This window comes from Boleophthalmus pectinirostris, unplaced genomic scaffold (assembly GCF_026225935.1).
Source record: "Boleophthalmus pectinirostris isolate CB_2022bp ecotype Guang Dong unplaced genomic scaffold, ASM2622593v1 HiC_scaffold_1466, whole genome shotgun sequence".
Classification (NCBI taxonomy): Eukaryota; Metazoa; Chordata; class Actinopteri; order Gobiiformes; family Gobiidae; genus Boleophthalmus; species Boleophthalmus pectinirostris.
This window is the reverse complement of record NW_026571060.1, coordinates 1130-25000: the sequence shown is the minus strand read 5'-3', so window position 1 is coordinate 25000 and position 23871 is coordinate 1130. Positions and strand designations below refer to the sequence as shown.

General features: G+C 38.2%; 4 protein-coding genes across 4 annotated transcripts; 2 read left to right on the top strand and 2 right to left on the bottom strand.

Annotated features, from left to right (window-relative positions):
• Positions 1–833: 833 nt before the first annotated feature.
• On the top strand, positions 834–8488 carry letm2 (leucine zipper-EF-hand containing transmembrane protein 2). Its single transcript, XM_020933251.2, has 11 exons — positions 834–1080; positions 1727–1787; positions 3467–3965; positions 4243–4386; positions 4896–5039; positions 5299–5502; positions 5590–5709; positions 5949–6068; positions 6171–6272; positions 6341–6409; positions 6717–8488. The coding sequence occupies exons 2-11, from the start codon at positions 1741–1743 to the stop codon at positions 6771–6773; spliced, it is 1506 nt and encodes a 501-aa protein (XP_020788910.1). The 5' UTR covers positions 834–1080; positions 1727–1740; the 3' UTR covers positions 6774–8488.
• A 385-nt stretch (positions 8489–8873) lies between these two features.
• LOC110153878 (uncharacterized) lies at positions 8874–11192 on the top strand. Its single transcript, XM_020917808.2, has 2 exons — positions 8874–8989; positions 9303–11192. Exon 2 carries the CDS (start codon positions 9310–9312, stop codon positions 10771–10773), a length of 1464 nt encoding a protein of 487 aa, XP_020773467.1. The 5' UTR covers positions 8874–8989; positions 9303–9309; the 3' UTR covers positions 10774–11192.
• Positions 11193–11830: 638 nt separating this feature from the next.
• LOC110153867 (uncharacterized) lies at positions 11831–12316 on the bottom strand. The gene has a single exon (XM_020917797.1). The coding sequence runs from the start codon at positions 12314–12316 to the stop codon at positions 11831–11833; it is 486 nt and encodes a 161-aa protein (XP_020773456.1).
• A 1647-nt stretch (positions 12317–13963) lies between these two features.
• On the bottom strand, positions 13964–22760 carry LOC110170257 (ras association domain-containing protein 2). The gene is made up of 11 exons (XM_055150671.1): positions 22546–22760; positions 20777–20810; positions 19948–20012; positions 18787–18866; positions 18525–18672; positions 17804–17922; positions 16747–16889; positions 16203–16356; positions 15485–15606; positions 15313–15410; positions 13964–15234 (listed from the first exon to the last, which is right to left on the bottom strand). The coding sequence occupies exons 3-11, from the start codon at positions 19989–19991 to the stop codon at positions 15165–15167; spliced, it is 978 nt and encodes a 325-aa protein (XP_055006646.1). The 5' UTR covers positions 19992–20012; positions 20777–20810; positions 22546–22760; the 3' UTR covers positions 13964–15164.
• Positions 22761–23871: the final 1111 nt, after the last annotated feature.

The window sequence follows — 23871 nt, the reverse complement described above, 5'->3', positions numbered from 1 at the left end:
ACAAAAAGAGCCCGCCTGTTCACTTGGAGGAGGCTGGTCTCAGGCTGGTGGTGTCTCCAGTTTAGCGCGAAAGGAAAAAAACACTCCATCCGCCAGAAGGGGTCAGCCGCATGTCTCATCGGGATGTGTAGTTCAAACTTTTTTCAGCGTCGTTTCTTCTCTGGAAAAAAAAAAAACACGAGTGGGATTCACGCATAGACCTATATAATTACTTGTCCTATGTAAGTCTGACTAGTGAAGAAAAAAGTGGTGCAATGTGCAATGTTTAGACTTCATTTTCCCAGAGGAGACACCTGCAGGGCTGTCCCAGCTAAGCTACACCCATAGTCTATGGGTACACCTGCGACGAGGAATTATTATTTTCTAATATCATTCTCTGATGTAGTCTTTAATGCAGCAAACAGAGATGTCTCACGTTTGCGATTTTTCACACGTTCTCTTTACTCCACGATTTAAAAATAGATTCATGCTCTACAGAGAACAATAATAATAATAATAATAATAATAATAATAATAATAATAATAATGAGGGGGAATGCCTTATCCAGTTTTTATTATAGACCTATGATGCTCCATCAATAACATGAGAATGGTGTAGTTTATTTTATTTTATTATTTTTTTTATTGCGCAGAGTAAAGCAGCATTTTATTATACACTTAAATGGTTTGCTTTATTTGACGCTGTGCAAACAATCCTGATTTTGTACAAAGCAACTCCTTGTAACCTGTTTGACAAATAAAACTACAGTATATCTGGTGATTGTCTGAGTGATCCTCTGTAATGTGCACAGACACTCTTTGACAACACGCACCGCGCTGACGCCATTACGCTGAACGTGAGCCCTCCCAGTGCAGCTCTCGCCCGAGGAGGCTGCCTCAACTCCACAAGACCACGACTGATCGCTCAAATATTAACGCATTTAAACCCACCGTAAATGGGTTTATCATCTTCTGATACGTTACTTTATTTCAGACGGATTACCTCTACTAAAGGCTGTGGATGGATTGTTTCATTAGCTTTCTCACACGAAGTCACGCAACGCCCTGTCAGCAGCTGCAGCTCGGTCAGTGACGCTGGAGGTGAGTGGACTGCTGCCATTTCGCTGGCTAGCTCCGCGCTAGCTCAAGCTATGCTAGCTAGCATCCTGGTTTTGTTGAAGATTGTACTTTGACAGGTTAATAATTAAGCTGGCTCAAATCAAAGTATCATGCAGGACTGTAAATGCTTATGGTGTTCATATACTGATTCTAAATAATCAAATGGAATCGTTTGGTTGTGTATCCAATTTATTTATTTTTGTTGAAGGCTAAATCAGTTTAACGTTACGACTTATTAAAACATTAATGTTTTTGATCGTCTGTCAATGACACTTTTTTAAAATTATAAAATAAGCATAGTAGAAACAACACCCAGTCCATAGTTAGCAGTGGACAGGCTGTATCTGTCATGTCTGCGCAGGATCAATGTGATACGGTAACTACGGTTTTCTTAATACAAAAGAGTACTACTTCTGTTTACATTATAACTAGAGCGTGGTAAAAATGCGCCAGTCATTAGTCAGCAAACTAAAAGCACCGTGTTTTCTTTGTCTCTGACTACGTGTGTTCTGTATGGTCATATAACAGATGACGGGACAGAGTGTGCTGCCTTTGAATTAAGCTGCAGCTCATGAATGTAACCGGAGTCTTGCACCGCCCTCACGTCTCTCCATGTGCTTTTCCACAGTTCCGTAATATACAATGGCAGTCTTCAGTCACCAGGTGCTCTTCGCCGTGACACGATCAAGGTAAGCGTAACAATAGTAAAGGCCCGATTTCTACATTTGTTCAAGGTCTTAAACGATAAACGTTCAAAATAGATACCGATGTAATGTTTACATAATGTCTTAACTTAACCACATGAATCACCACATCAAAGGACTGCACGTGATCTGTCTGTTTTTGTTGGAGGTGAAACTTTGCAAAAAATTTAAACGTGTCAGTTTTATTGTGTTTATGGACTGCTGATTACTTCTTTTAAAAATAATCCAATTACTCTGATTACTTAATTTCATGAGTAATTAGATTACCTTTTATTATCTCCATAAACCAAGTAGTGTTTGTTTTTATTCATGCCTGAACTGTGTCTGTCATTATGTCACACACTCCCTGTTTATTTTTATTATTTTTTTTATATATTGTCTTTATTATTTATCTTTTTATAAATAAAAAGATAGGATAAGAGGATAGATAAACCTGTTTTTTTTTTTTTTTATAATTAGGCAGCACTTGACTTGGTGTATTGTACTCTTGTAGAATTTTCCATTACTAAAAATTGGATATGACAAACAATATCCAGCAGGATTCTGATATTGTCTATAAGGATTCTGAAAGGGTTCGTATAGGATTTTTTTGTCTTAATGGATTTTTAACTTACTTTTTTAGTATTTGTAAACTCTAATAGGACTTTTTGACTTGGGTTGTTTAACAGTTCTAGGATTATACACATTTTTAGCCCAGGAAACAGTAGCTAATCACTGAATCAGAGAATCATTTAGAAGCTCAAACATTTTTTATCAACTGTAATTTGCAAGAAATAACAACAACTAGCAGCCTGTCAGTCTTGCATTATTAAATGTATTTTAGTAGAGTCTTGTGATGCTATTTCTTTATTCTTATCAAATTTCCTAGTTAATCATTGAATGCAGTCACAAAAAGAAAATATTATGTAAGAAGTCTTGTCTTATACAAACTTGAAACTCATAAAGCAATCCCATATTATACATTATTCTGACTGACTGATAGTCTGACTGATAGTTCATGTTTCTGGGCTTAAAAAAAGTAGAAGAAGTTGACTTGCCCAATGCTCACAAAATCTATAGCTGCTTGCTTACAAGCTGAGATGCATCTCTTAGTGAATGCTGTGGAGCTCAGATAAAATATGCTGTTGCATGTGTATAAAACCTGCTAGTGTAGATCTCATAGACATTCTAGTTCTGAAATGCGTTGGATTCTTGAATTTTTTTTAAAGAATATATTTCAGTTTTCTCTCAAATTTTAATGCTCCTAGATGCTCCTGGATGTGTTTAAAATGTCCACTCTGAACAATTCAATTATTATTACAAATCTAATGGCAAGATATTCCTCTAAAATTGTTCATCCCATTTACTAGTGGATTACCAGCTCATGATATCACATGGTGGCACAGAACCTAAGTATGCTGAGTTTCTCATGGCTTTCTCATGGACATGTGTGCATTACACAATACACTACTCCAGATATAATTCTAATGAGGAAATCAACGATACTATAAAACTAAAAATATTTAGATAAATTATATAGTGTCCTATATTATGTACACAAATTCATCAATGGTATTTATTACTGTATATGTTTTTTTGTTTGTCTTTTTGTTTGTTTTTTTTTTTTCAAAATAGTCATCACACAGACCAGACATTACATATAACCAGGTTTATCTTGTCCACAGGGGATCGTATTTGCTATCCAAGAGACACAGCTGCTCCTCTCTGTCTTCCAAAGCCTATCTCCATTTGGATACACCTCACAAGCTTGCAGTGGTTTCTTCCAGACACTCCCGCTACATCTACCCCAACAGCAACAGCCTTGGCCACAGGGCAACCCTTTTTGCTCGCTCTTTGCACAGCTCAGGAGCCTGGCTCCAGGATATAAAACCCGAGGACAGTAAGCCCACTGCAGCCTCTGCTCAGGATGCTTTGACAACTAAAAAGGATTCTGGGATTATTTCGCCTCCAGCAGCCTCACCGGCTCCGACCCCCACAGCTGCTGCAGTGCCCCCACCGCAGGACAGGACACTGGTCAAAAAGTCTATATATCACAGAGTTGTGGACGAACTGAAGCACTACTACAATGGCTTTCGGTTACTTGGGATTGACATCAAAATTGCTGGAAGGATGGTGTGGAGACTACTGCATGGACAAATACTCACACGCAGGGAAAGGAGGAGGGTAAGTCGGCTAAGATGAGCTGAAGACATGATGCATTTTTAAATCAGGTCACAACCAGTTTTTAGTTATTGGTATTATTTATTATGTAATGTTAAATTCAGTAATCTCTAGGTAAATCATTAAACATTTTGATCATGCCTCTTTGAAACATAAACTGCAGACTTGTCATCTGCTCTTTGCACATGCAGGGGTATTGTGCTATTTTTGACCATGAGTAGCTGCATGCTAGTGCGCATATTTTGGATGCATTAAAGAGACCTCCTGTTTGTGTGTGCAGCTCATGAGGACCTGTGCTGATCTGTTCCGCCTGGTGCCGTTCATGGTGTTCATCATCGTCCCCTTTATGGAGTTTCTTCTGCCTGTTTTCCTGAAGCTTTTCCCAGAGATGCTGCCCTCTACCTTTGAGACAGAGTCCAAAAAAGTATGTTCAGGGCTGCAACTAACAAATACTTTAGTAGTCAGCTAGTCAGCAATTATATGCTTTTTGATACAGTTATTTTAACAGTTACTAGTCCCCAGATCACAGTGATTTAGATTAATAATTGCAGCGCTAGTTCATGGATACAGTATTGACCATACTAAAGTTCATGCCAATTGCTTATTACTCAAAAGGCTTATCATAAGTCAGCTCTCTGCATATACTTGCATACTTAGTTTTATTTACTCAGCACAGTTCTTAAACTGAAGTAAGGGTGGATGAAAATCATATTGTAATTATGTTATTTATGTTAACGAGGCTGAAAGTTATTCTGGTCTAGGAGATTAAATTAACTAAAAGCGTGCTAAAAGCACTATCTTATCTCTACACTGTGCAAACAAAATTGGAACATCAGAAAAATATTAAAAATAAAATAATATAGTTACTGTCTTAAACTCTTGATTTAACCATCAGATTTACTTTTACTTGATATTTTATACTTTTTTTTGCAGGAGGAGAAGCAGAAAAAGGGTTTGGCTGCAAAGCTTGAACTGGCCAAGTTCCTCCAGGAGACCATTGCTGAAATGGCACGCAGGAACAAGGCCAAGGCTCAGACACAGGATGAGGCTCAGCGCTTCTCCACATATGTACAAAAAGTATGTGTAATAAAGTTAAAGGTGCACTATGTAACTTTTCTTGTGCCTGCCACCTGCTTGTCTCTTTGTCTGACCTGTAACTTGGCCTGGTTGTGTCACCTGCTTGTCTTCATGGAGATGGGTTTAATGCCATATTATGGAACATTCTTGACAAAGCAGTATCTTCTCCATGGAGGCAAATAGAAAACTTACATTGTGTAACTTTTAAGATAAAGAGTATTATGTGTGTGCGCTCTTATGACAAAGCTTTGTTTCACAGGTACGAGTCACTGGTGAGCAGCCCACCACTAAGGACATTGTGAAGTTTTCCAAGTTGTTTGAGGATGAGCTGACACTGGAGCATCTGGAGCGCCCCCAGTTGGTTGCTCTGTGTAAACTGCTGGAGCTGCAGCCGATAGGCACCAACAACTTGCTGCGTTTTCAGTTAATGATGCAACTGAGAACTATCAAGGCTGACGACGAGGTCAGGATATAAATGTTGTGTTTAAAGATGCTTTAAGTCATGTATCATTAACTAACTTTATTTATGATATTTTATCTCTCTTATTAGATGATCGCAGCAGAGGGTGTAGCAGCCATGAGTGTGTCAGAGCTCCAGGCTGCTTGTCGTAGTCGTGGGATGAGGTCTTTGGGTCTCACAACTGATCAGCTTCGACAACAAATGCAGCAGGTAAAACTAGTGCGTTTAAGTTAAAGAGGTCTGAACTGTGAATCAGTACATCATGTATTTTGATGTATTATCAAACCATATTTTTCCAGGGTAAAATGAACTACCTAAATGTATATCTTGTACCACCACAATGTCTGCTGCTTAAATATAAATTAAAAAACATATCTGGATTTTCAAACAATACAATACCAGATTATATTGTTGCAGTTTATGTAATGACTAATTTCTGTCTTTCTCAGTGGTTGGATTTGCATCTGAAAGAGAATGTTCCTCCCTCACTTCTATTGCTGTCAAGAGCCATGTACCTGACAGACCTCAAACCAAAGGCCCCAGTCATCCCCCCTGTTCCCAAACTAGAGGTATAAATTGCACTTTTGCAAGTATGCTGCATTATAAATACAAACCAAAGGAAAAGCCAACCTGTAATGGTACTATAATTGTATTGCTTTTCCTATCTACAGAAGACTAACCCTCCACCTCCTATGGATAAGACTGAGACGAACACATCTTCAGTTAGTGCAGACATGCTCAAGGACCCAGCTCTCATTATTAAAGACAGACCGGTTAGTAATACAAGCTCACTCTCTTATCCTCTCTTTTGTTGTTATTATAATCACAGTGGTATTTTCAGGTGGAAGAGATGAGAGATAAGGCCTCTGCTTTATCTGATAAACCCCTCACTCCAGCTGAAGTCCTCCAGGTGAGAACTTTTTCTATGAGCCACAAAGTCTTGTCTTATTCTCCCTAAAGCCTCACTCAGTTTTATTTTTTTTGCTTTTTGAGCCTCTTTAGTTGCTTCATCTATTGAACCCATGTTACAGTCAAAAACATCTTAGTAAGGATTGTGTAATCCAGTTGGTTCTTCTTGGCTTTGATGTTAATCATATGATCAGCTAATCTCATGACTTTCAGTAAAAATATACCACATAAAAAATACTGAACTGTTTTCACATGAATGTTCACCTAGCCCAAGTTTTTGTTTTGCTCAGTTGTGTCTTTTGTTTCAGGCAAAAGCAGCAACAGAAATGTCTCACAAGAGCAAGATGAGCGCCAATGGTGTCTGAATAAGACTTGAAGCCTCTGACCGAGAGACAGTGATACAGAAATGGACCAGTCACAGGCGACACACATCAGTCCATCCCTATATAGTTTGAGTAAATACTCTTTAGTGGGAGAGGATCCTGTGGCTTTGTTGCACTCATTTCACCATAGGGGCTTGTGAAGGGATGAGTGAATCCGTCATTTGAGCTGCTCCACGCACTCCATTCTGTCACTTATTTTGTGCAAAGTCTCAAAAGGACAATCATCAGTGCAGTTGATTTGATATCATGAACAGCCCTCTCTCTATGGCCCAGCTGGCTCTCACTCCACTTTGTGTAAATTTGTAAATACTATGTAAATTAACGTCTCTTACATCGCAGCAGCAGCAGCTCCTCTGTACAGTTTGCTATGCAAAGGTCATTGTCTCTTGAATTTTTCAAGTTTTCTCTTGTAATTATAGTTTTATTTGTAGACCTAAAAGTCTGGTTCAGGAATTGAACAAGTTAATTTACTCCCAGATCTCTATTGAACGTTTTTAGTTCAATAGATATTTCAAATCTAACTGTCAACGATAAGCGCACACAGTAGACCTCCTATAGTTACACTCTGGAGGTATTGTTGTCCGATATGGATTTACTTAAAATCTAGTTGTACTGATGCTTGCTGCTTGATTAGAAAATTTAAACTCATATTTTATTGAGAGAGCACTCATTCCCTAAAGAGGAGGTGTCTGGTGTAAACGTTTACGGTTATTTGAGCAGATAAACTTTGACAAATTCATATTTTTATCTGACTGTAAACAGTGTATGTATTGTATTTTAGCAGTGCTAATATTTAAAATCAGAAAACAGAAAATACTTGATGTTGTCCATAAAGAGATATTATTGTGGAAAAGAATTCCCTGATTAGATTATTTTTATTTTTGGTATTGCAGCCTAAAAAGTTAATGTATAAAATATGCTATTGACCTGTTGTCCTCTCTATTACAAACCTAAATATTAAGCTCTTGAAATCATTTTGGAAAGTTTACCTGAAAATTGGTTTGCAATTTGCTTTTGTTTGTGTACCATTCTCATTTTTTCGGCACACTTTTGGAGACCTGGCCTCTGTGAGTTATGCTCTGAATGTGTCTTTGCTCATGATCCATAGGCACTATGATTTTGTGCCATAAACTGAAATAACTAACCATGATGTCTATGATTGGGTTTACATACTGTATGTGCCTAAGGAAAAAAGGCGATCATTTGTCAAACCAGCACCATTTTAGGTCGTCTACTTTCTATCGTTTCATTTGAACAATGGATGGTGTAAATGAAACCTTTGTTGCACTTACTGTACTTTAATTCATGTGAACCTCTGACTGTAACCGTTTCTGTAAGGACGTTTGTTTGACTAGTCTTCTGGCTACACAGTGAACGATTTTAAATACTTCACTGATGTCTTTGTCTGGTTCTAAACCGTTTACGACAAAAGTGGTATAATGCAAGAGACCACCTGTACAAATGAACAGGCCATATACTTTATAACGTTCTCGACTTATTTAACTAAACTTGACTCCCGTTCTTAGCTATGGTGTCTGGACTTCACTGTGTAGCTCAGAAGATGCCTGGTATCGCTGTCCTGTCAGCTAAAAAACCTTAAAGACGTATTCACCATAAAATGACGGTTCACATCGACAAACTGGATGGAATGGAAATACCAGAAGTTGCTATTAAAATGACATACTTGGTGACACTCATTTTGTGTTGAAAATCATTTTATATTTACTGTAGTCTACATGGTAACGTGAAAAAGCAGAAACTACTCATTAATTCTAAGCGGTAATTTAACGTTTATTTACGTTACTCTACTACTACTCTAAACATGAGCGCCAGATGACGCTGTTTCTCAGATGACGTCATTTAATTGGATGAATTATGCTCAAATTTTAATATATATATATATATATATATATATATATATATATATATATATATATATATATATTTTTTTTTTTTTTTTTTTTTTTTTTTTACATGAGGTAGAACGGCTTCGCTCTCCGCACGCTCAAAGCAAATGGGGAAATAAAATGCTCAAAACGTGATATGTCACGGTCTTGAACAGGTTCTGACTGTTGAAAATAGTGTCACATGGCACGTGGAGGTCTGGACTATTTTTATCAAGGGAGACTTGACGAAAATAGTAGTTAGGGGCATTTGATCTCAGACGAATTTTGGTGTTGAGGTGTTGGCGCACAGAGGTCAGTTGATTCTACTTTTTAACTGCATTGTTTTTAGCTTTAGTACATTATTACAGGTCTATAGCCTGCTTATATATTTATATTAAGTTATTTTGCATAGGCTACTATCGTTTTAAGGGCTTCACCAACGGAGGCATTGCAAAAGGACAGTAGGACAGGTTTATGGTTTTGTCTTGGGTTATGTTGGTGACGGGGCGTTGTATAATTTAATTTTAGGTTAAGGGATTCTGCTTAGGCTTTACATTTATTCATCATGACCGACTACTTGCAATAGCCTATATTTTAACAAATTATATTTTTTTTATTTTTACAGTTTGAAGATGAAGCTCACAGTTTTCCTATGTGTGACCATTGTCTTGGTCAACTTTCACATTATACAGGCCAAGAAGAAATTAGGTGTTCTTAATAAATTATTAAATAAGAATCCAAAGCCAAAACCAAACCCCAATCAGTTTAACCAAGGTGGATCAGTTCATAAACAAAACATACCTGGAAGTTCCTACAACCAAAGACCTCAGCAGCCAGCTCCAGGCTATGCTGGAGGAGGGCAGGGAGGAACCGGAGTACATGGAGGGTACCCTGCACAGGGAGGGTACCCTGTACAGGGAGGGTACCCAGCACAGGGAGGGTACCCAGCACAGGGAGGGTACCCTGTACAGGGAGGGTACCCTGCACAGGGAGGGTACCCAGCACAGGGAGGGTATCCAGGACATGGAGGGTACCCGGCGCAGGGAGGGTATCCAGGACATGGAGGGTACCCAGCACAGGGAGGGTATCCAGGACATGGAGGGTACCCAGCGCAGGGAGGGTATCCAGGACGAGGATATGGAATCTATGGAAGTTATGGTGGACAAGGAGGATATGGCTCTTATGCAACAGGAGAGCATGGAGGCGGTTACCCGGGGGGATACATCAATCAAAACCCTAATAACCACATCTTGAGCCCACGCTATGGGGGCAGCTTTGGGTATGGCGGCTATGCTCCTGGAGGAGGCTCTCCATTCTCACGGTCAGCCCAAGTGATGGGCTACGTTCCTTCTGACAAGTCAAAAGGGTTCGGCCGCAATGCAATGATGGCAGCAGCGGGGGGCGCTGTGGCAGGAATGGCACTGGGTTATGGTCTTGGGAGGTTTCCACGTCCACATTTTCATTTCCACAGTCCTGAGGAGGAGTACTACTACAATTATTACATGTACAGAAGATATGGTGTGAAATCTACAGACACCAATGACTTCAGTAGACACTACAGCTACAATGTACCTCCTTCCAGCTATGAGACCTATATGAACACATGCATGAAAAGAACAGACCTCTTGCCCACCCCAAAGAAGAACGTGTTGACTACTACCAAGAGTCCCACTACCACCAGAACATCCACTACAACCACCGCCACCACTTCAGTCTCCCGTTTCCATCCCAACAACATAACAGGGACAGTAAACCACTCATCTACAGTGCGAACAACCAGTGCACCCCCAAAGCCCTCTGAGGCCACCCATGGGCCCACTCCAGCGGTCCCAGCCCTCATGGCAGTCCGTAACACAGCTGAGGATGAGGATGACGACACAGTGAGTGTTGTGGAGATTGGATACCCAGCTCTGATTGAACAGTTGAAGGTGAGGAGGTGTCTGGAGCAGTATATTGTTTATTCTGAAAAGTACTTGAGGAAAAAAAGTCCCAAAGGGGGTGGGCAGCAGCAGATGGGCTCACACTGGATGATATTTATTCTTACCACTTCCATAGTGATAATAATGAACAATCAGGTATCACTGTTGCTGCATTAAGGCCTCTGCTGGGTGATTTCAGGTTTAAAGTGATGTCGTACTCTCAGATTCAGTTCTCTTTTATTGATTGTACTATTTTTCTATAATAAATATAGTAAACACAAATGGTTATTTGCATTACTGATTTGATCTATGACACTAATCCCATTAGACCACACATTCAAAACCTGCTAGTTTAGTGACCAGTGACAAAACAAATGTGTTGAATTGAATTTATTGAATTAGATGAGGGATTCATGTAGGCCTAGAGAATACAGGCCTTTTTGTTTTGTGCAAATGCGTTTTTCTTTTTATCACATATAAACTCTTGTTGTGATGTAATATAAAGCCCATTGTAGTCATCACTTAAAATAAATATGGGGCTCACAATATAATGGATATAAGCATAATGTATTTCTGAGTTTTGTTATGTAACCTACTGCTGTTTGTTTAATAAAGCACTGGACTGGAGCCTGTCTTCTGTCACAGTCTTCTGTCTTCTCACAGTGTATCTGACTGTTTGTGATGTACATGTCTAGGCAATCTAGGCATGTAATGTTTAAACATTAGTAAGAACAGACCAACACATTGGCTGATTTGACTTTTTAAATTTTTTTTTAAATTTAATTTAAAATCAAAACAAATTATATTCTTAAAACACAAGGAATTGAACAGTGACTTACATGTTATTTTTTCCTCTGAATTGTTTCATTATACCAGCTAAAGAAAATCCTGAGGCAGATTTTAACTGCAAATATGCTAAAAAAAAAAAAAAAAGCTTACTCACATGCTTAATAAATGTATTTATATTAGCCTATAGACCTATATAAATGCAACCTCTTATATTTAATATTTACAAGTATAAAAAGTGAGCAGGTCAATGCAGGGGGCATTTAATTTGGCTTGAACTGGGTTGGAAAGTTTTCGTGTGGCACATCTCTCCTGAAAAATATTGGATTTTATTTGTAGCAGCTTTTCAGATTTTGGTTCACTTCTTAACCATTATTTTGGTTGTTAGGGTTGTAGTGAACTTAAATCAGGTTCTGTCCGCTGCTGTGCATACGTCGGGGCGCCGGCTCTACAGGATTGCTGCCCAGGTGCCCATGAGCAAGGCAAACAGCGAGCCTATCACAACGATGATGCTGTTGTAGATTGGTCCACTGGATGCTGCGTCATAGTAGTAACCCATGTCTCCGGATCCTTCTTGCTCATACCCTCTTCCGTATCCTCCTCGTGGGGCACCCCCAAAACCCCCATAGCCACCCCCGTACCCCCCGTATCCACCATAACCTCCGTAACCGTATCCATATCCTGGTCGACTGAGCGCGGATCCAAGCATCGCTCCACCGATTGCTCCCGCGGCCGCAGCTCCAGCTACTTTACCCGCGCTGGGACCTGCGCTCTGCACCGGTCTGTAGCCCCCTGGTCTGCCCCGACCGAAGCTTCCACCGCCTCCACCTCGGCCGAATCCACCTCCGCGACGTGCGTCACAGGGGGGCAACAGGGTCACGAGGAGCAACATGCTCAGGGTGAGGATAAGCCACTGCCTCTGCTCTCCTGACATTATTATCTGAAAGGAAAGAACAGAAGTAGGTGTCCCTTCTTATGATTAGATTTCCATGGCATCACAAAATAAAGCTGAATAAAATAAAGTTGAAGTTCATCTTTGATATGGTATTTGTTTATGAAATATACAAAATAAAACTGCAATATAATAATAACAATAGCATGTCTGGCCTACAAAAGTGTGTATTAATGTGCATTGTCGCCAAAAATAACCCAGTAGCCTACATAACATAATTAAATAAAACAGACAGTGTACAGGAACAGTTGAAAACAAAATATGTCTGCTGCCCCATGTGACTCAGCTTCTAATCAGCTTTGACTTACACAGTGCCGTCATGGCCTTCAATTAAGGCACTAATGTAATCTAGGTGTAGTAACATACCACATGACCTACTCTAAATTGTAGTTAGTAAAATAAAACTTGATTAATACACTTATAAAATGCATTCATTTATATTCTTCATTTATAGGGAGTTATTTTTGTCTGTTTAGATTACAGGATTACTCTAAATTTCTAGTGGAGACACAATAACACTGGCAGTTCATACTAAACTAATCTGTCCTGTTAAAGGGTGGAACTATATTTACACTGGGTCACTTAGTTCAAGAATAATCCATCATAACAGACCTGACACCATTTCAGATGTGTCCCTCTTTTATTTAATTGAACCTAAAGATTGGAATGTACGCAATTACACTGATTTTTGCTCTCCACAGATCTGACCTGCAACTTGTTCTGGTGGTGGCACTATCTCCATGGATATGCATAAAAGTAATGGCATACTGAGGAACATTCTTCAAAGCAATAACATCACTAAGGAGACAAGTGAAGGAGCCTCTATCAGAAAAGTTACACAGTGCACCTTTTAAGATAATTAGTGCAAGAAAATTGCAGACTTTTATATTTTAAAGATTTAATGATTCCCCATGCCATTTTTTGTTTCAGTATCACATGTATGTAGCGTATAGTAATAAGTCATGTTTTTTCATTTAAAAAAATCAGGAATACCTTTGCAATATTTTTTACACCACCTTGAATACACCCATTACATTTTCAAGTATGCGAATCAACTTTGTAACAAAACTAAGTAATAGACAAGCTAAAGGCTACAATAATTGTTTGATTCCTAACCATATCAACATTTTTGCTTCTTAAGGACTCACCTGTGAATTTGCTTGAAGGAAAAATGTGAAGATGATTATTTTTTATCCGAAGCTATCAAGTTTGTGAATCGCCTCCTCTGATTGTCTGAATGGGAAGTATGTTTCAGGGCCAGTTATCCTCTGAGCTGCTCACTGAGTGGATCTGTCTGACTGCTGTCCATTGGCTGGTGGTAAGCTGCTCTACTACAAGTCCTACTTAAATAACTTCACCTTTCTAAATTGGTTCAAGTTATCCAACACTATGAATGAGCACAAATCACCTCGAAGCTTCCAGTGGCTTAACTACCTTTTGGAGTCTATATTTACAACTGTCAACAAGACATGGCATTGTTTCGTAACACATCACCTGGTAAACTGCGTGTGGGGTGTACTACAAAATTCTGTGCCTTGGCTACAAATCATCTTGGTGACCCCATATTACATTTTCTCTATATGAAAACTGCATATTACAGATTTTGTGAAGGACCCTGAGTAAACAGTAGACTTTACACTCCCAGTCTGACACAGCCTGACTGTGTGAAAGAGAGTAAACATTTTTTTCTGAAGATACCTTTTTATTAAATTGTACAAAACATGTTCCATTTGAAAGAGAACATTTTTATCAACTATACAAATATCAGAAAATGTTAATGAAAATAACTCACATTTGTGCTGCACTGTATCTTAGAATAACACAGTCACTTTTTTGTTTTACAAATACTGAAGAATTATCCAAACAGCTTTGAAAAAAATGCTGCATGTGGAACAAAGCTTTAAATTGTGCTAATTCAAACAGTTCAATGGTTGTACTACATCTAATCTATATATTAAAAATATATATGCCTAAAATAGTTTCACATTTTCACTGTTTGATTGTTATGGTCTTACTGGCAGGTTCATTGTTGTATATGTTGATTTCCTGAAACTTTATGTGATAATCTAGTGATCTAAGACTATCAGTATGTACAAAATTAGAATGTTCTATGACTAATTTAAGAAGATTATGCCAGATACATTTTATAATCCCTGCGTTGAGGGCAGCTGCAGTTATGTTTTACCTTAACTTCTTGGGTTCTGCTTAAACACAGTTCTGAAGATGGCTTGCAGTTAGCAGCTGAAAAATGTCAACAACGTATTGTACTGTATTGCCTTTTAAAATACCCCAAGAAGTTAATATACAAAAGAAGACTAAATTAACATTTTTGTATATGTTTTACCTTAAATTGGTTCTAGGACAAACCTTTACAGGCACTTTAAAAAGCTGTGGTCATTGTGCTTTCATTGCATGGCTCTAATTTGAATTCTCATCTAAATACATAGGAAGGATGTTTTGTGCTGCATTAGGGAAATTACATGATAAAACAATAAAAGAGGTTCAAAGTTCATTGTTTTGCCCCTGTAGAATATTGCTGATAATTATAATGATTCTAATAAATTTACATGCACACTGTAAATATATATTGTTAAAGCAATTGTATAGTTTATGTACTCCATAAACATGACCTAATTGTATAACAAGATATGTTCATATACTGAGAATGAAAAAAACTTGTATGTGTCCACTTCTATCTGCAGGTTAAGGAACTAGCAACCCAGGTTCTGTTATGACTGTAGTACCCTTTTTGAAACTGTAATAGTGCAGGCTACATACAGTTCCTCTAAACTGTATTAAAATGTGAAGAACGGAGGAATGACAACAGAGGTTACATGCACGTGGCCCCCTCTGGAATACAATTGAGCTGCTTCTCAATGATACAACGAAGATAATTATACCTGCACAACAAGATAATATAAAGGTAGTTAATATAATATTTTAAAAAATCAATTTATTGTATATTGACCAAGCCATACCTTCTTCTGAGTTTTTGTACTTCCCTGTCCTCTTCCTCCTTTAGTTTAGTGATAAAACTCTGCAGGACCGGCATCTCAAACTTGATATACTGCGCCACCTGGTGGAAAAACGCAGTCATGTTTCAGAGCAAATATACATGCAAGATGTTGATGTTCAAGCGGCTCTTCTTACATCATACGTGACCTCTTCTCCCAGGTCAGCCTCCATGAGAAACACTTTACAGACCAGCTCACAGGGCCCCTGCATCACTCGCAGCAGGAGGGGGTAGTCACTGCGTTTAAGCTTCATGCGCTCTGAAACAACATAATCATATTAATGATAATCATATCAAATATATCAATCAGTACAATCATATATAATCATAATATTTTAAAATAGAAGTAGGAATGTTGTAATATCACATTTTAGTGTTACATTGTTAGACAAAATGTTGCAATTATTGATGCCATAGTCAAACAACAGTGAAATCCTTAAATCTTTTATTCACATTGTCTAAGAAAACAATCTCTCTATGAAAGCAGCTTAATGAAATCAAATGAATGATGAAGTTACATTAATGAGACATATGCAGACATGAAATGCACTTTACAGTTAGGTTTATTTTTTGGGGCTCAAATTTGAACTAAAATGTTATAATTTTGCTTCTAAAATTCTCATAATTATTCATTATTTATCATAATTTTTTTCTCTTTCATTAATATTATATTGTGACCTATATATTCACCATTATGGACTGACTGAATAATCTTGACATCCCTGAATGTAAATACAGGTTATTGTCTTATAGTAAGTAGTAAGTAGTATATAGTATATAGTATATAGTAAGTAGTATATAGTAAGTAGTAAGTAGTAAGTAGTAAGTAGTAAGTAGTAGTAATTCACAACCTACCTCCACTGGTATGAACAAGGTAAAGGGCAAAGTCATCTGGGCTATTTTCTATTTTAAATTTGTTGAGCAGAACTCGTAGGACCTGAGGCGTCGTCATACAGCTGTTGATTCTGACGTTTGTGACAGAGCCATACGCTGGTGTGAAGACCGCAGTCTGTGTGATTAAAGAGTCAGTTAGTGATATGTAATGATGATTAAATGTAACTGATCCCTGCTGATCCCTCTGATATCTCCATTCTTCAGAGTCTACCAATGGCAAAATCCAGTGATGGGTCCTGATTTGTGAGTAGACAATATAATACTATTAAAGAGAGATTCCCGTTGGAACAAACTAAAAAACATTGGGAAAAGTGTAGGATTTACTTTTTAAATAAATATAAACAATATAAAAATATATAGACCTGCTGTAGAATAGAATAGAGTAGATATTTAGAAATAAACATACATTTTATAAGATTATGTATCTTTCTACACTACACACACAAAAAGCATGTAAAAAAAAGTCACTGCACATTTTAATTTTATAATACTGAAACATAATCACCTTGTGGTTATAGAAGTGTCCGTTAATAGAGAAGCGATGTCTCCTGATCTTCCTCTGGTCACTGGGCGATCGTCGCTGACAACGCCTCAAGACTCCAGCGTCACTCTTTGTCCTGAGGAGCTGAGAGCTGTAGTCACCATCATCTGCCAAAACAACATTCAACTTCATACATACTGTCTCCAAAACATCAGTGAGTACATGGGAATGTAAATCCTGGTTTGGACCTGGTTTTGAGCCCAGTTTAACCCATAACTATGTATGGTTGTGTTGTAGTCCTGCTCTAGTCCAGGTGTAGATCTGGGTTAACTTGCAATTTGGACATCATTTTTTAATGTGCTGCAAGTGTACCTAAAGATATGTAGGCCTACATTATCCTCATGAGTAAAAGATTATTTTAAAAAGGTCCAAAGTAGATATTGTCCATCATTACCACATTCAGTTGCACTCTTATGTGTGATTAAATGCCTGTGTACCAATGTTATGAATATGATATTACATTTTTAAGGCAAATTAATGGTGTATTAAAAAAGTATACTTTTTGAAATTGTGCAAATGTGTGCAAAACATACAGCTTACATCCTAGAGTCCTTGAAGCTGTTTCTCATCCTTTATTTAGAGATAATCCAGATTTGATTGGCCTGAATCTTAAAACCACGGGATCTGAACAATTCTCTGGCTTAGTTATAGGTGACCTATGTAGCTTTTCTGTTAAAGAGTCCGTCTCCTGCTTGTCTCCATGGTGATGATATTGCTTTGCCTGGATTGCTCCACAGTAAGGCACAAGCCGATCTCTTTGTGTAGAAAAAAGCTGGCTTCATCAGGCTAAGATACTGGTCAGATCTGTGGAGAGGAGACCTTGCTCACTGAAGGATTCAGTGTTTTCCAAGTATTTTTGAGCACATGCAAAATATCTTATTTTAATATCATACTGTGGAATATTCCAAGCAAACAATAACTTCTCCATGGAGACAAGCAGATGGTGTCCCCAACAGAAGAAAAGTTACACAGCACATCTTTAATAATAACTGAATCACATTTGACATAGTGTATCTCTCACCTTCAGCTTGGTCCTCATTAATGCCGTTGTCGTCTGGGTGGGTGTCGGGGGGTGGGGTCACCTCTACTGTTGGCGGGCTGGGTTGTGCAGACTGCTGGCCCTCTGTGCTTTGTGGTACTCTATAATAGAAAATTCAGTGTTTCTTACAATTCATACAAAAGCGAAGTCAGAGTAATTGCATTTATATCTACACACATGATAATAGAAGTCAACTGTATTTTGTCTTTTTACCACACTACATTTAAAAACAGACATACTACTGTGAGCAGGGTCACATCTCCACTAATCTAATGAGTAGTTTGGCCTAATGGCATTACCTGCTTATCTACATATAGATAGTTAAGGCCATATTGTGGAGCATTCTTGGCAAAGCAACATCTCTATGGAAACAAGCAGGTTCAAATCAACAGTTCAAATCAGAACTGTCAAAAGCTATAGACTAATGTCACAAATTAGTTCTGGTTACAATCACAATTTAATACTTCATCTGTTTTTGTTGTATCTGTTCCTATCAAATAAACAATAATAAATAAATTCAATAAAATGCCAAGTTATCTGACCACTTTATAAATACTCTGGAAACCCCATATCAAAGTAAATACATTTTCAGAGCTCATATTTCTGCCTGGTGATTCCTCTTATAATCTAGGACACTCTACACAGAATCTATGTGACTATTTCCGGTCAAAGGAATGTAACTGGATCAGGATGCACCTCTTACCCCTGACCATCCAGAGTGCAGCCTGAGTGCCAGGATGTAGAGGAGGGGGGTGGGCGAAGCCTCTCATGGTCGTCCTGCATCTGGAGTCTGATTGGACGACGCAGGCCCCAGAAAATGTTCAGCAAGCCCTCCACAATAAGCTCCCCCTCTTCCTGGTAGCAGACATGTCATAATCAATGCACAGTGATAAAATGGACATTAAAGGGATATTATTATAACCCCCAGTGGAGGAAAGAGGAGACTATTGAACTGAAATCTGCACTTGCCTCTCTGTGCCGGAGCTGCAGGTTCTGCCCTTCATAGTACAGGTTGTAGGTTTTTAGATGGGAAAGAATGGTAGATCTGAGAAACATAATTTTGGAGTAAACGTAAATAGATAGATCTATTTTTACACTTTTATTCAATTGCTTTGTGGCAAAAATGTTCGAACAGATAAACTGTACTGATCCACAAGGGAAATTATGTGGACACGGTAACTCACACATGACAGTATATTATAAAAACAATGAGCAACAACAACATAATATTTTTTAAAAAGGTGTAATTACCCAGAATTTATATACATGCATAAAAATAAAGAAATATAATAATATAGAAATAGTAATAGATTTATACATTTTAAAGCCACAACATGTAGCTTACAGCCAAAAAATAGACTAAAATAAAAGCATGTTTTTCTTTTCATTGTGGATGTTATTATTGCACTGAAAACCTGCAGAAAGTTTCATGGTTCTAGAAAAGATATAAAAGAAAAAGATAGCAACAAATACAGCTATTTGGCAATGACATTGAATTATTAATGATTTAATAATTTGTATTTACAAATCAATCAAAGACACTGCTAAGTAGGCTACTGTTCTATAGGTGATGTAACAGAAAACATGCATTTGAAACACATTGCCTACAAAAGCCTAAAGAAGTTTGAGTTTTTTTTAAAGTTTTTTCTAGGTAGGTATGGATATTTGTTTAAAAGTGGCTATGCTAAACTATATTGTATAACCACTGCTACAGTTCATTATTGTACAGGTCATGTGAAGACAAGGGCTTTGATCACAGCTGTGAGACTGGATATATGGCAAGTCAAATGCATGATATCCCAATCTATCTAATAACAGGCTAACTAAATAGGACAAGAACTACAGATAGGGATGATGTGATGACCTGTTACCCAGACGAGTAAAAAACTCATTGTATAGGTGTAAACACTGAGCCTCTGCATGGGAATGTCAACACAGATTTGTTATATAAGTATTGCTTTCTCATATTTAATTAAGTGAATTATCTGGACTTTCTGTTTGTGTATTCTTTATCTAAGCAGAAACTAATGAACATGAGAGGAAAAGGCTGTTTTTCCTCAACAAAAGTATAAACTAAACTGTTGTTGTTTAATGTTTTGTGGCTATTGTACATGGCAGATACTCACTTGCTAATAAATTTGTTCTCTCCAATCTGGACCCCGTCACCCATTCTCAGGAATCATGGGACACGCTGAGAGAAAAACAACACACAGTGAGCGCTTTCACCCACAAACTGCAGTCTTATGACTCCTCATGATCACTACGCTCACACAGCAGGGAAGTACAACCCCCCTATATATAAGTATATGTATATCTGTCTAAACTTCTTCTTGGAGGGGTAGTTTTAAAATTAAATTTAAGTGATCTCTTTACTTGTCTCACTTTTGTCTTAGTCTTTTACCAAAATTCATACATACACTACAGTAGAGCAGACTACTGCAGCTGTTTGAACTGGCTTGGTGCCATGACTTCCCTGATGTGCACACTTTTGTCTTTGTGTCTCCTGAAGGAAAGGCACAGGTGCTGAACACATGAGCCACTGGTGAGCCATTATATTTCAGTAGCTTTAACAGTGAAGTGGGCATCCTGCTATTGTTCAGTCATTGTGGTTCAAAATCGTTTTAAAAAGTCAAATGATCATATTCTGACTCATTTAAAATATGTACTATGTAACATTTCCACAGGAGGGTCAGTCACCTGCTTGTCTCCATGGAGACATTATTGTTTTGTCTGTAATGTTCCACTTATCTATGTCCATGGAGAAAAGCAGACCATGTTATCAGTAAGATCTTTGGAGGGAAGACTTTTGTAATTTAATAAATGCTATATAAATGGTACATCGGCATACTGTGGAACATTTCAGGCAAAAGCAGTAAAAATAGAGATGAGCTGATGCCAGACTCTCCACCATAAATACTTAGTGCAGCTTAGTAAGTGTCAGGCTAATTGACCTACCGTTTGGTTGTACTCTGTTGAATGTCTGTTGAGTCTGCAGAGAGGAGAGAAGGGGGCATAGGTCATGAAGATGATCCTATGTTGTTAGTAGGAGAGCCAATCTTCATAAAACATAAGTTGTCGTTGACATCTTTATATGTAAAGTAATGTTCAAAGGAAGTGCTCGCTTTCCGTTAGGGTGCTTCCTCTTTTAAGCACTCGGTCACACAGGAAGCTGACACTACCTCCAGCGCACTCAAGAACTTCCTCAATTTAAGGAGATATACAACATTGTTTAGTCTATGTTCCCTACTGTTACTCACAGCTATAAATGCACCCAGTAAATGAGTGTGTCTGGTAGAAAGGTAATCTGAGGCTCACAATCTCAGAAACAAATGAGTCAATGAAATATTAACGACCAATCAGCTGGGATCCCTGCTAAGACGTGTTAATATTTCATAGCCTATATTAGCCCCTGTCAAATACCAGAGCGCTCACTATTGACCTACACACAATATGTCATTAGTGTGTTAATAAAGTCCTGGTCAAGGTCAGTTTTAGCCTGCCCGGGTGATCCACACTGACAAAGACGATGTTGCAACAGGATCTGTTTAGGACTGACTGAAATGTTCCTGCAACTGTGAGACTGTGACATGACGTTATGCTTAGTTATGTGTTGGTGTGGCAGAACTGATAATACTTATTAAATAGACTAGATCTGAAATGGAACTTTTTGATATTTTTATATCAGATATCTGTAGAGTTTACTTCTAAGGCTAACTCAGTGCAGCTCCAAACACAACATGACAGCTGTTAGTTATTATAAACAGAGAAAGGTTTGTACCCAAGAATCTAAAGCACAAGAAGGGCAATCGATGTCGCTGTGGAAAATATAGACTGAACCATGACTGAACTGAGTTCAAGTTGAGTCCAAAGTCCATTTTTAATTTCATTTTTTTCCATTTAGATCATTGCTGGATTTAGCACCAAGCCTTTAATTCTCGATTTGGTAATTTATATTCTGCTTTGGTCTGGTAAGAGGTGCTATCTGGCAGTGCAGCTCTGTTGGTTCTTTCTTGTGAACGAGCTCACTATAAAACACCATTTAAACCCATGACCACAACTTCCTGGCTCCAGCTCTCACACATGTATCCTTGTTTATGTGGCCTTATAATGGCCCTGCTCCTTTAACCCAGATGATGAATAGATTGGCTCTTTGCTGCATTATTACTGCACCCACACTATTGTCACTATTGTCATAGCAACAACAAAAACCCCTGGACTCCCACTGAGAAGCTTGTGAGGCTCCCTCAGAAATATTTTAGAAACAGTCTTTACACTTTGATAAACAGCAAGCCAACGCCACGGCAGTTACAGGGTTGTGTTTGGAGGGAGGACTCCGAAATAAGAAACAACAGCATAATTTTGACACTGGTGGTCTTTGCCTAAATCAGAGCCACGTGTTTACAATCTTCTGCAAGCCTATGATAATGATAGAGCAAACAGAATAGCCTATAAATTAGATGAATCACTATAACAGTATTACCTACTAGGACATTTGCCTTAGATGGAAACACTTCAGGGGTACAGCCATATACAGTCTATGATAAAGTACAGCCTACTTTTCCTTATACGACAAAAAATTGTGGCGTATGAGGGATTCCTATTTGAGGCATTGCAGATGATGCATGAGGTCAAAATATGCTCCCCTCAATAAGATCTAAACTGGGGCGATGAAGAGCTGTTTGGGAGCCTGCGGCGCAACCCCGCAGCTTGAGTCTTGTTCCTACCGAGTTTTAGGGCACACGCTCCGGCTTCTCGTTTTCCTCCACCTGCGGGTACCGTGTAGATCCGCTCCACGTGTGCGTGAACGCTGCTAGATTCGCCTCAAAGTCGTGGCCTAATCTCTGTTAGAGCTGAAAAACATCCTGGGAACAGCTTCTCGTAAATTTACACGAAATGACAGACAACAAGAAGAATGGAGAGAGTCCATCTGCTGTGGCGGAGCTGAGCGCAGCAGCCAAAGCGCACGAGCCAATCAGCGCGCGCAACTCACGCCCTCTTTGTTCGCGCGGAGGAACCAAGGGACTGATGAATGAGCGCAGGAAACAATAGATGATCAAATGGCTCCTCCATTGTAACTATCAACATAGAGGTTAATAACGAAAGATAAACATCACTCTATTAGCCTATATATCAGACGGAAGTAAAGATCTAATCCACCTCAACCCATATCCTCTCATAACAGACACAGGATGTGTTCAAACGTAACTGTCAAAAGTTTGATAGAAAAATAATACGCATAAATATGGAAACATTATGTAGTACCATGTCAAATTAAACCTAAACTAATTCAAAATATATTTTTGTGTGATTAAATTTATTAAGTCTCATCAAAACAGTCTTGTCCTAACTTGATTTATTTTAGCTGAAACAACAACAAATGTGCATCATACTACAGAGCATACAAACGATCTGCAGTGGTTAAAGAGGCACTGTGCTTGGATTTGAAAACGTTGCACGGTAAATGCGCGCTTCACGCCCCTTGACAAGCTGAATGCTGTCAGTTTGATCTGGATCCAACGCGGCCCAGAGCTTATATTGACTAAAATATCAAATATGCGCACATATGAGTTAAGAGTGTGACTAATAAAGACAACACAACAGCCATTCTGTAACATCTTATTAAATAATTTGAGAAACAAAGAATAAAACATTTGTTGCTACAGTTAGTTTACACTTTTCTTCTGTATATTTAGTAAACTACTTAATAAATATACACTTCTTATATTACATGTAATTTTAAATGTCTTCATGTTCGGGAGAATGTTAACTTGGTTAGAGAGGAAAAAAACACACATAATGAACCAGATTTAAATTAGGATAAAATGTAATTTAAATTATGACAATGTTTCCAGCATGATCTATGAATAAAAGTTATGATCTTAGTTACAAAAGATGACTTGTACAAAATGTACACACATAAAGATATATAAAACAATATATGAAATAGATAAACACTTATACACATAAGTATATTCTTCACATAGCAGCCCCTTCAAAAAACTGAAAGGGAATGATGTCGTATCAGAGTAACTCAAGAACCATCAGAGGTC

What these genes read in the sequence shown, in the direction of transcription:
- letm2 (XM_020933251.2), top strand. Translation starts at nt 1,741, where the DNA reads ATGGCAGTCTTCAGTCACCAGGTGCTCTTCGCCGTGACACGATCAAG. An exon ending in CACGCAGGGAAAGGAGGAGG is followed by an intron (nt 3,966 to 4,242) that starts GTAAGTCGGCTA and finishes TTGTGTGTGCAG; the next exon opens with CTCATGAGGACCTGTGCTGA. An exon ending in TCATTATTAAAGACAGACCG is followed by an intron (nt 6,273 to 6,340) that starts GTTAGTAATACA and finishes TGGTATTTTCAG; the next exon opens with GTGGAAGAGATGAGAGATAA.
- LOC110153878 (XM_020917808.2), top strand. Translation starts at nt 9,310, where the DNA reads ATGAAGCTCACAGTTTTCCTATGTGTGACCATTGTCTTGGTCAACTTT.
- LOC110153867 (XM_020917797.1), bottom strand. Translation starts at nt 12,316, where the DNA reads ATGTCAGGAGAGCAGAGGCAGTGGCTTATCCTCACCCTGAGCATGTTG.
- LOC110170257 (XM_055150671.1), bottom strand. Translation starts at nt 19,991, where the DNA reads ATGGGTGACGGGGTCCAGATTGGAGAGAACAAATTTATTAGCAA. An exon ending in GACACTTCTATAACCACAAG is followed by an intron (nt 16,357 to 16,746) that starts GTGATTATGTTT and finishes TTAATCACACAG; the next exon opens with ACTGCGGTCTTCACACCAGC. An exon ending in CCTTGTTCATACCAGTGGAG is followed by an intron (nt 15,607 to 16,202) that starts GTAGGTTGTGAA and finishes ATGTTGTTTCAG; the next exon opens with AGCGCATGAAGCTTAAACGC.